Here is an 11,656-nt window from a genome sequence, read left to right on the forward strand (position 1 = left end):
TAAGACAGAAGAAATCAAATACCGTCTGTACATGAAATGGTTGTAGCATCATCCAATGAGAGGATGAGAGTGATATCGAAGGAAGAGTTGGCGAGGTAAAGGAAGGGAGACGGAAACCAATGACGTTGGAAAGAGTTGACAGTGTCAAAAACCTCTTTGTCAGAAACCTCAAAATCGAAGATGAGAATCGAGATTTGACGAAACCCGTTTATCTTGATATGGGACAGGGAGGGACATGGTCAGGATCTTTAGCAAGGTCAGGTTTCAACTGGCTTACTTGAGATGGGCTTGGTTGCCTTTTACATTTACAAACAAGACTTTTGGACAAGCTTTCATGTAAGGACGGTAAGAACAAATAAAGAAAAGAAATAAAAGTTACTTACATGAAGGTCCAGAATCAAAATTTAAATAAATGAAAAGATCAAGAATGAGATAGTGGAGATCAATTAAAAAGACAATTAAAACTTTACCTTGATGTGATTGAGCAGTGAAAGTCCAATTGGGGATTGAGTTGAAATTCGAAAAGAAGGAGGGAGTGATTTTTTATAAGATGAATCAAGAGATCTTCAATGGCCAGTGCTGAGCACCAGGCGTGAGCTCGGCAGCCGATGCCAGCCTCACAGAGGACCTGGATGGCAGGTTGGTATTTCCTTACTTGACCAACATGTCATCCAGGTCCTAAGCATCCAAAAGAGCTTGGATGATAGGCATCCAAGCTCTTTTGGATGCTGAGGACCTGGATGACAGGTCAGTCTCAGACAAACCTGATGTGCCTACTGATTGGCTGGTGAACCACACTACACCGATGTGCTCACTTTTTTCATGTCATGGCTAGGTGACGGCCTGGGTGAGGGTCACGTGGCCTCACTCACATGCCTGTCACCTAAAAATGTCTTATAATTTCACAGCCCCACCACACAATGCCACTATGCCTCGTTTCAGGTGGGCCCAGTTGAAAGTCACCCCGTGGTGTAGCCGTAAGTCCCTCCCTCGACTACTCGGACGGAAGGGGGACTTTGATAAGTTCAAGTCCAAGAACGCTTGTAAGTTTGTTTGTGTGAGAGCTTTTCATAGTGGGTAATGCAGAACATGGTCAAATCATAAGTTGATGGTGATAGTTGACAAAAATGTGAAAAAAGAGACAAGGGAAAATAGAAGAGCCAATAACCATCCGTAATGTGAGCAAGCAGGCAAAGTCAATAGAGACATTAGGCTACAAACCACATTGTAGACTATGTTAAAGTGTTGATTAATGAGGGTACTCAAAACTTAGATTCTGGCTTTTTCAAAACCTAGAAGATTCAATACAAATATTCACTACATGAATACTTTCATTACCTAAAGAAAACCATGAATACTTTTACAACTTTCTGACTGCATAAATGATAAATAGAAATAAATGAAGATCTTCTTGACAAAACATATATATATCTTAATAATGAATACACGAGTATTGAAACCTACCTGTTGAGTATTATTCATAAGAATTATTCATAAGAAACTTACTCCTCTAATCCGAATATAAATACCTCAATGACTTACCAACCCAATGATCCCAACTTCAAAATAAAGTCTTCAACACCTAATCCAAAAAACAAGTTCAAAAGTCAACAAATTCATCAATCAATCAATCAAACAAATAAACCTTTTCAAGAAAAAAAAATATTCAACAAACCTTTCAAAAACTTTATAAAGATCAGGTAAAGAAGTGGTGAATCTAATCTTTTCATTTAATGATTTAGGTGGTAAAAGGTAAGATCTCATTAATGGGAACAGTTTTTCTTTCAATTGGGTTTCAATCTTTTGATTTTCTTCTTCTTCTTCTTCTTGTTTTGAATTTCCTTCAGTTTGATTTAATAAACTTGATCTTCTTGGAACATAAAAAAACGCTAATTCTCTTAAAAAACTTATAAAACATTCTTCTTCTGAATTCCAATTACACTGTACTGCAAGCCTAATCAAAACTAAAAGAAAACCAAACCAATCGAAAAAAAAACAGATTAAATTAGTTTTCAGCGTATAGATCAATTTGAAATCCTGATCAAAAGAAAAAAGACTTGAAGAGGTGAAAATATATACATACATAATGGTAATTGTTCTAAATTTGGTGTATAACCATTTATCAACATAGGTAAACTTTCAATATAGCCTTCTTGATTAAACTTTAAAGAAAAATATTCATCCAACATTGCAGCCTTGGACCTTAACGTACGACAAATTTTCTTCATAAAACAAAACAAAAGCATTTCAACTTCAACCCTGATCTTCAAAAGAAACCCCATTTTGAATGACTCATCAACTTGAGAAAGAAAAAAAAACTGACTTCTATTATTTTCTCTCGACCATATTCATCCAACTTTTCACTCGGTTCCCTCATCACTGCTAATCTTACTAACCGTTTTAGTTCAGGTGGTGGTGATAATGTAATTCGATGATATGCTCCAAATTGTCTAGCACCAAGTTGATAGAACAATTCTTCACTACAAATCAAATATCAGTTAATGAAGATCCATAGAATGGGGAATATAAGTACGTACCAAAAGATAGAATGCTTGATTAAATATAACCTTGTTTCATGTTGAATCATCGAAAACCCTTTATGAAGATCCACCACACCAACAAAAACATGGCGAAGGATCAAATCACACAAATCTGCCAAAAAAAAAAAAAAAAAAATCAACTCAAGAAGATCAATTACATAAAACTTGATGAAAATTTGTGAATCTAAACAGAAAAAGCCAAAAGAAAAACGAATTTACCTGGATCTTTAGATTCTTCAATTTGTTTTCGAATCTTTTTTACACTTCTCAAAATACATACACTTTCTTCAATCTTAGAAGAAACATTTGTAAAAGTTAAATTATCCACCATCATCTGATTTTCCCTACTGATAACTGATATATCAGGTGGAGTTATACTTCCTTGACGATCTTCTTTTCCCAATGATCGATTACTAGAGGATGTAGACTCTCTTGTATCTTTTGAAAGGTTCGGTCTTACGAACGAGTCAAGTGTTTGGATTTGATGATCTGATCGTACTAATTTTTGAGGTGGAAGTTTAGTACTTTTACTCGAAGATGAAACCATCTCATCCGCTCGATCACGTTGTGACACATCCCGATTTCTGAATCCCATAGACTGTGGAAGAAGTGTCTGAATCATTCAAGATGCCTCAAACGATCAGATCATTCAAGACTTAGGTCAAAGAAGAAGATACAAAACCAAACTTACTTGAACTTGGAATGATCGACTCGAGTTTCTACCAGCAAGTAAGCTATTCAACTTCTCACAAATCTTCTCAATGATTTCATCCTCATTGAGAAACCGAACTTCTTTTTTATTAGGATGTACATTCGGATCCACTTTACTAGGTTCAATCTCCAATGAAATATAAATAAATCCAAAGGCACCTTTTGGTAGGATAGGAGTATAGGTGATTTCGAGTGCTTTTCGAAGTGGACTACAGTCTACTAATCGATCTGAATACTTTACCAATTGTTATTTACTCCAGTTATTAGGGTTGAGAATCTGATTAAGACCACTAACGATTAATGAAGATCAGGGTGACTGGCTTCTTTAAGGTATAATCAGCCCCGGAGCAGTATCCGTCAACTTTGCATTCGAACTCATCATCTTCGAATTGTAACCGAATGAGCTCTTTCTTTAGCTGTTCAGAATACAATCGTCCAATAGTTTCTAGGGTTGTAGCAGTTGCAGAGGTATTGACATCTGGAGTTTGCGAGCCAGCCTAAAACGTTCACCGTAAGAATAGAACATCTTCAATACGAGCTATGGATAGACTTGTATAATCAAAAAGTTTTATAAACCTTTTTACAAGATATGGCTACTCCTTCATTATGGATTGCATACTTTGAGACAACATCTACTATTTTACGATATTCTTCTGCGCCGCTTTGTAATGCTTTACGTCGTTGAGGAACATTGTAAAACATATCTTCAACCTGTTGCACACACATTCAACGAGTTCAGCTCCGTTATCATGTCAAGATAGTAGTAGTGACCGCTCACAGTGATCACAGTTCCATCGTTTCCTGCGCAAGCTTGAGGCTCAACTGGACCACCGACCTTAAGTGGTGCGAGTCGACTGTCTGAATATTGCGCTCTATGAAGTTTTATTGAATCTTAGTTAGAACATTCATCAACACAAAAGATAACTTTTTTCCCAATGAATGACATACTCACTTCCATCCAACATTAGCGTCCCGGGTCTTGGTCGCCACAGTAAGATGTGCGACATGAGAGATCGAAGCAAGAGCTTCGCCTCGAAAACCATAAGTCGTAAGAGAAGTAAGATCATCAAAGTTTCGAATCTTCGAAGTAGTAAATCGTTCGCATAGAATCGCCAAATCTTCTTTCTGAAAGTCAAAACCAAAGATGCGATTTTATTTCAGGTCATGAGATGAGTGTGTACTCTATCATTTGCCTGAAATGTGCAATGAGTGAAGAGAGCAAATTGGTTGGCTGACACGTATCCCACTACCATTATCTTGAATTTGCAACATCTTCACTCCACCTTCTTTGACGGTAATCTTTACACTCTTAGCTCCAGCATCGATACAATTCTCTAAAAGTTCCTTCACTGCATTTGAAGGACGAACGATGATCTAAAAGAGTTTCAGATTCTCATGAGTGAGGACTTATATCCAATATCAAAATCTTTTAGATTTTAACCAAAACTTCATTTACTTCGCCGGCAGCGATTCGATTAACTACTGATTCCTCTAGTGCTACAATTGGTTTGGGAGCTAAATCTAAACTGACGCATATTTATCAGATCATTTGATCGATTTGCAATGAATGTGACAAGAGGTCAATAAGGGTACTAACTGGTGGAAGCCATTTAACCGCCTGTAATTCACTGAATCTGTAGACTGAGATGCTTTGGAAAAGGCAATTGTGGTGATTGTTTTTGTCAAATGGTCACTTCGAAACAAAAAATCTTGAAGACGCGACTAATACCCGATGGATCACTTTCGAGCGTCGGGTATTGAGACCCGTATAGGAACATTCGACAATCCCCATCCCTCGGTTTACACACCAATCGAACATTCAAAATGACCTCACGTCGACGTTCAGGTCGTTCAGCAACTCAAAAGATCCAGTCTTACTCAAGCAACGAAGAGGAAGAGGATGAAGCTCAGGAAGAAGAAGAAGAAGATCCACTCTCTGACTTAACTCGACCTCAATTACTTCAAATCAATCGAAGTTTCGATTCAGTCGCGTCAAAAGTCATCGACCGAGCATCTCTTGATACATCACGATCTCCTTTTCCTGATATCTTAGAAGAATCAAATTCAAGGTCAACCTTTCAATCCGGTACAGAAGACTTTGCGCCCGGCGGATTTATATCTGGTGATCAAGCAGAGGGTGAAGATCAATATGACGGTGGTGGCTTTATTGCCATGGACGAAGACGAAGGGGGTGGCGGATTCATTGCGGACGATGAACCTGCTCAGCAAGGCGGCTTTGTGACGGAGGATCGTGAAGGGAGCGTTCATAAGGAGACTCCAAACCCTCAATCCGTATCACGTGATGCAATTCCCGTTGAAAGTATTCCAGAGGCCCTCAAGATTCTAGGATTGCCTTACAAGGATAGCGATATTTTGCAAGTATTCGAACAAGCTGCTTCTTCGGATGAAGATGAATCAGGTTCACGTAGGCAATGGGTCCGACGCCGTCAATTTACCCGTGTATGTGCTGCTTTGATGGCTGATCCTGGGAGCGTGACGGGTGATCAAGATGGGGGTGAAGAAGTTGCTTCTGGTTCCGATGTTTCATTTGTGGCTAGCACATCACGCAACAAGCGAAGGAAAAATGGAAAATCAAAAAGTACTAGCAAATCAGATCATAACTCAACAGACGATGAATCTTTTATTCCTCCCAGTGAATCTGAGGCTCGTACGACTGGAACAGCACGCTCGAAACCTACTCGCGGATCACGTGCAAAGAAAGGCGAAGATATTGATAATCGCAACGTCCTGGAAACATTTCAGCTCTTTTTCCCAGAGTCCGATAAGAAGTAAGCATTCCCATTTATCGGTCTCTGTATCGAGACACACTTTGACAACTTTTTTGATTACCTTCTTGATCAATCTTAGGGACCGAACTGCCATCACATTTCCCGACATCCGACGGATCACTGAAGAGTAAGCTTTGACATTGAGTCCATTAGTTTTATTTGTCCATCTGACTTGACGTGAATTTTTGATCTTAAGACTGGGCGAAAAGATGACGGATGATGAGGTAAGTCCAATGCAGCTATATGAGTATTTTCTATTAGTCGTATTCAAAGCGTTCTTTAGATTGATCGATAACTTGCACTCAAACTCAGATTCAGGAAATGCTTGAGTACGCTTCTGGGACAAAGGATTCATGTGTGGACCTACCAGCCTTTGAGCGAGTATTGATGGATATCAAGGCTGTTTGAAGACCAAAGAATCGATTTGCTGAGCAAATGTAGAACCAATCTCGCGACCGCATTTGTATGATCATTATTAATAATTATATTTGTAACAATATTTTCTTGAAGCAAATTTTGATTGGCCAAAACTCGACATGCCGAAGTACCAAGAGCTATGTGCTGAGAATCTTTGTTGGTATTTCCTCTTGTACCAATTTGTCCCATTCAAGTAAGTCCAAGTGTGGCACCTGTTTTAATAGAACAGCAGAGATCCCAACTTGGCGTAAAACTTTGGGTTTACCGTCCCATGATCCGCCAGGCTACGAGATATAATGTCAGCTTAGGTTGGTGATTCTCTCGAAAAGATTGAAAAAAACTGTACCCTTGAGATTATATCACCCATGATCATACATTGTTCCCCAACACGAGGTAAATTATCTGTGAGAGTAGCAGCTGACATCGGAATCGTACAGTCGACTTCGATTGAGGCCGAATCATTTCCGATCAATATCGTCCATTCACCTTTGCCACTTTCTACCACACTAATCTCACAATACCGATTCATAGAATGCAGTAACGCCAATTAGCAATGCCTATCACCATACGCGCTTGCTAAACATTGTTGCATCACGCATGGCATATTTTCAACAGGCTTTACCCTCACGTTACCATGCGACTGGTCAAGAAAAACGCGTAACAAATCGAGACGGCTTCACGTACCGACCTGCTATCCTGACTCGAATGCCAATATCAGATGTTGATATGGTTTGGATCGAACGTAATTGCCCAGGTGAAGGAGTTGAACCCATCAATATCGGAGGCAAGGATACATCCTGAGTAAGCTTAATCTTGAGTCTCGACTCGCCCTGAAGGCTGACAAGCTCAAGGACAGTTTGGAGTTATGGCTCGGGTCGGGGCATAACCGTCGGATCGGTAGAGGAAATTGAGTGATCGGGCAGGACTCAAGAGGCTTGCAACTTCAAAGCCTTTATCCAGAAATGTCTCTTGTGAGCCACACATAGTGCCTGATCAGACTATTTCATTGACATTGAATGAAGCCCTCCGCAATTATAATCAACAGAATCTCAAATCGGACATATCACAAGAAGTTCTCACAGATGCTCTCAAGTTGGCTTTGGTTTAAAATACGATTTGACATGGCATATCAACATCTTTGGACCACTTCGGGGACACCCCAAGGACACCCCAAGGACACCCCAAGGACTTCAACTTTATTAGAGCTTTGCATTTCTTCAACCGCAGGGTTAAGAAATTCAATTTTTCAAAAAAAGAACACAGCCAAGGGTTCAAACCCTAAAGTTGACATTTACCTACATTTTCTTTCTTGCACGGCCGTTGAAAAACATTCAGATCTTTAGCCATAATGATGTTTCTGTCTGTGCACCATTCAGCAAGGCTTTCCATATCTGCAGAAACAATTGATGGTTCAGTAAGAATGTAAACAAATTCCAGAGATGATGAACTCACCCTGCTGGTTTAGTAGCCTCTTCGTGTTTATGGTTTCCATGTTTATTTTCTTGTCCACTCTTTTGAGAGGAACCTTCTACTCCAGCTCCTGGGCCACCCTCCTCAATCTTTGAAAATTAGACACATTAGATATCATACGATGTCGACTCTTTTAGTCGGTAGAAAGAGCGGGTAAGGTTGCTCACCAGGGCTTCTGTAACCTCCATAATTGAAACAACGACGTTATCTGCGCTCGCAAAAAACAGTTCATACCATAATTATAAAAGAAACGGAAAAGAGTGAGACTCAGACTGACCAACGAGTTCCTGAGAGAAAGATTCCCTAACGACGATTCGTAGAATCTCTTGCTTTTCAAGCTCAGGGGGGAGTTCATAATTTGGCACTAGAAGTTGGATTGGCATGTCAGTACAGGACCACGATACAAGGCGCCTTGATCTGAATATTAGAATTACCAATCCATCCTCTGGCGCGCAACAACGCTGTTGTGCAAGACGAGTCAGTCAGAATATATTTCAGAATTTTTAGACGTTGGGTGATAAAGAGATGAAGCATTCCAATCTGGCTTTACTGACTTTGAATCCATTTTTGCTTCAAGCCGGGATACTATGAATCAAGGATGAAAGAAGTTGAGTTAAATCACATGTATATGTCAGACTCGTGGTAATGAATACCTTGGCTTTGAATTCATCAGTCCAACAAAAGGCAACAACAGGCAATCCAGGGACAAATTCCTCGTACTATCATACAAGAATTGCTTCAATCAGCTGCTCATGTTTTAAAACGGTACAATTGTATAGAGAACATACTCACTTGAGCATCAGTACAGCCATGCGTTTGATCGCGAGGTTTCCCAACATCAGTCTTCTTGCGGTGAATATCGGATATCACCTTATAATATCCACTTCTTTCCAAGGCCCGAGATAATAATCTAGCATTGGACAGATCATTCAAGGCAATCCCTCGATATCCTTCAAATCCGAGTTGTATAAAGTTGAAATATTGGTTGATGATAGGATGTGCTGGTCGTGAGAAATTCAACGAAAATGAATATTCCACTGATCCCAACTGAAATAGCATCGTATGCATCTTAGTACGGTTATGAGACTTTGAAAGCAATGTGAGGAGTCGCTCGACGGCACGAAGCTCACATAATGTAATTCAAAAACCAATTCTTTGGGTAAGTGTGCGTGATCACGCCAGACCACCCAACCACAGCCTACGTAGGTGAGGCCAAACTTATGCCCAGAGGCGTTGATAGAAACCACTCGAGGAATCTTGAAGTCCCATAATAAATCAGGATGAGCAAACGGTGCGACAAAAGCTCCTGACGCCTGAAAATAGAGTTTGCACGAAGAATCAATCTCAGACATATGAAGATTGAAAGTTTTTGTGAGCTCACTCCATCCACATGGATTGGAACCGATATACCCGTTTCAGCTTCATAGGCGTCGAGCAGGTCTGACATCTCTTTGACTGGTTCATAATGACCAGTATAGGTACTTCCGAGAATCACGAATCTGATCCCATATTGAAAGAATGTCAATGGTATTCGTAGTATATCTCTCAGAAAATCAAGCTTACACTCCTATGGTGTTCTCGTCACTGTTATGGGGGAGAGGATTGATACATGATCAAATTTCTATTTTGAGGCAGGGGTTCTCAATAACATCAAGAAAATTGTTGACGAAAGGCTCACACATATTCCATAGCCCGTTTGGGATCAAGGCAGTAGTTAGTTGCTTCCGACACAGGTACTAGTCTCGTCTCCACATCGAAGTAAGCTGCAAATTTTTCTAAAGCGACCTGAGCGCTGCAAGAACGATGTGAGGTGAGTCGCAGGATCCACGGTCTACAAAGTTGATCATATGCCTCACTTTGCTCCCATCACAATATTAGGCCCTGGTTCATGGATAGATTTCCCAGCTGCTTTGCGTTTGGCTTGCCAGGCTTTCTTCATGGCCAACCCACCTAATTGGATAGCTTCAGATGATCCCGTGGTTGCCGTTCCTTTTACAAATCTTTTATGAGTGCTTGGGTCTCAGCAAGTGATTTTCAAGATTCATCTTACCAATCGCATTTTTAGATTCTGGTGCGTGCCACAAATGCGCGAGCATTGACACGCAGCGCGTGTGAAGAGCCTGAATAAAAAGACGCGAAATAATGAACGATCGACTCGTGTGTCTCAAACGTTTTGTGTCATTTACCTGTGTTTGGGGATATTCGTCCTGATTCCCAAAACCGTCACAAAGCAATGAGCACATCAGTCGACCTCTTCTCAACTTTCTATCTAGTAGGTCAAGACAATTCTCGAACCTGGTCAATAAGATTTTTTCCAATATTCTCCATACAAAGCTTAGTGGCTTGAGCCTGGTATCAGCACATCGTCAAAAATAGTCAGTGTCAGGAAACATAAGCTGGTAGTAGTAAATATCTAACTGACGGGAGCCCAGGTGTGAACAAAACTAGCCAAATTTGCTGTCTCTCTTCCATCCAATTCAAGGTCCTGGATCAGGGAAAGATGAGTGAAATATCAGACCAGGGTTTCCTCATAGATTATTAGTTCGAGAGATGACCGACGTCATGAATAAGCTGGTAGGCCGCATCTGCATTGATACCTGTGTGTGGGAGTTGGTACTTTGGTACTTCTTGGTTCACTGCAAAATCGAAAAGAAGACAATAAGCTTAAACATGGAAAACAGTCTTTCAAATTAAGACCCACAATACCGAGAGCCGTAAGCGTTTGCAACCTGATGATGGTTCTCTCTCTCAGTCAATTTTCTACAAAGGCCGACCAAATCAGATTTCAAGTCAATTAGTCCATCAAAATAAAGTCACCATGAGTATATAAGAGTAGTAGATCGCGTAAACGTACTGATGTTTATGTTCTTTAACAGATTTGAGAAGTTGCTCGGGCTTGACCTGGTGATCAGCAATGTATAAAAAGTGAAATGACGCGATTAAGTGACTTCAACATTCATGATGTTGATGAAAATTGAAGTCAATGAATCACGTACATGTTTTGATAAAGACATGGTAGGTTGATAGTAATCAAGAATAATTCAAAGGACTACTGAGAAGTACTTGAACCAAGGTAAACAGTCGGATTTAAATACCCTTGGATGGTTTATAGGAGCAAGTGTGACATCATCACAATTTACATGCTTCTTTGTATTCGGCCTGCGTACAATTTCAGATGAATACAGTCAATTCAGAAAAGCTTGTCACAAATTCAGGTGCACAAATTCCCCACCAAGTTGCTGGAGTTTTGCGGGCAACTTTGGTCAAGCTCTTATAAATTGACTGGATATAGCACATGCCACACACTTCATCAAGGATTCACGGTTGAGGCTCATTAGAGATTTCCCACGGTTCACAGCCTCATCACTCTCCTATTATGCCGGTTCTATGCTTTTGATTACTTTCCCGAGCCCTTTAGGCCGGCGGGAAAACGTTTACTACATTCCATCGCTGCTTCGGAACTTCAACGTCCCGGTTGACCTTCAGTACTCTTGTCTCCATCATCAAGTCCGTGTGCATGGTCATACGAGGCAATTAGGTTGAAAGCAAGCAATGAATACTTTGGGCCCATGTCCCATTACAACGTGAGGCGCTTCTCACAGTTTTGCAGGGAACCATACCTTTATTTCTCAAGTCTGGTATGTATAGTATATATATATCAACTTGAGAAATCTTCAAAAAACATTGTATGCTTCACACATATATACATAAAAATGTAAATGATGTTAC

At 40.2% G+C, this 11,656-nt stretch overlaps 3 protein-coding genes across 3 annotated transcripts; 1 reads left to right on the forward strand and 2 right to left on the reverse strand.

Annotated features, from left to right (window-relative positions):
- Nucleotides 1-1,262: 1,262 nt before the first annotated feature.
- MELLADRAFT_111529 (uncharacterized protein) lies at nt 1,263-4,786 on the reverse strand (the record flags this gene model as incomplete). The annotated part of the gene is made up of 15 exons (XM_007415849.1): nt 1,263-1,292; nt 1,543-1,573; nt 1,676-1,964; nt 2,084-2,222; nt 2,324-2,480; nt 2,538-2,652; nt 2,760-3,138; nt 3,232-3,479; nt 3,547-3,748; nt 3,828-3,962; nt 4,030-4,123; nt 4,204-4,376; nt 4,488-4,625; nt 4,708-4,748; nt 4,783-4,786. The coding sequence occupies 15 exons, from the start codon at nt 4,784-4,786 to the stop codon at nt 1,263-1,265; spliced, it is 2,175 nt and encodes a 724-aa protein (XP_007415911.1).
- Nucleotides 4,787-5,075: 289 nt separating this feature from the next.
- Nucleotides 5,076-6,566, forward strand: MELLADRAFT_117959 (uncharacterized protein; the record flags this gene model as incomplete). The annotated part of the gene is made up of 4 exons (XM_007415825.1): nt 5,076-6,040; nt 6,120-6,167; nt 6,237-6,264; nt 6,353-6,566. The coding sequence occupies 4 exons, from the start codon at nt 5,076-5,078 to the stop codon at nt 6,446-6,448; spliced, it is 1,137 nt and encodes a 378-aa protein (XP_007415887.1).
- Nucleotides 6,567-8,034: 1,468 nt separating this feature from the next.
- Nucleotides 8,035-11,015, reverse strand: MELLADRAFT_50291 (uncharacterized protein; the record flags this gene model as incomplete). The annotated part of the gene is made up of 19 exons (XM_007415848.1): nt 8,035-8,135; nt 8,205-8,291; nt 8,362-8,388; nt 8,482-8,512; nt 8,581-8,646; nt 8,720-8,974; nt 9,058-9,240; nt 9,309-9,426; nt 9,491-9,511; nt 9,606-9,719; nt 9,784-9,916; nt 9,978-10,047; nt 10,114-10,134; nt 10,223-10,276; nt 10,350-10,412; nt 10,487-10,563; nt 10,629-10,687; nt 10,782-10,828; nt 10,924-11,015. The coding sequence occupies 19 exons, from the start codon at nt 10,939-10,941 to the stop codon at nt 8,035-8,037; spliced, it is 1,545 nt and encodes a 514-aa protein (XP_007415910.1).
- Between the last annotated feature and the right edge of the window lie 641 nt (nt 11,016-11,656).

The sequence above is a fragment of the Melampsora larici-populina genome (assembly GCF_000204055.1).
Source record: "Melampsora larici-populina 98AG31 unplaced genomic scaffold MELLAscaffold_54, whole genome shotgun sequence".
Lineage (NCBI taxonomy): Eukaryota > Fungi > Basidiomycota > Pucciniomycetes > Pucciniales > Melampsoraceae > Melampsora > Melampsora laricis-populina.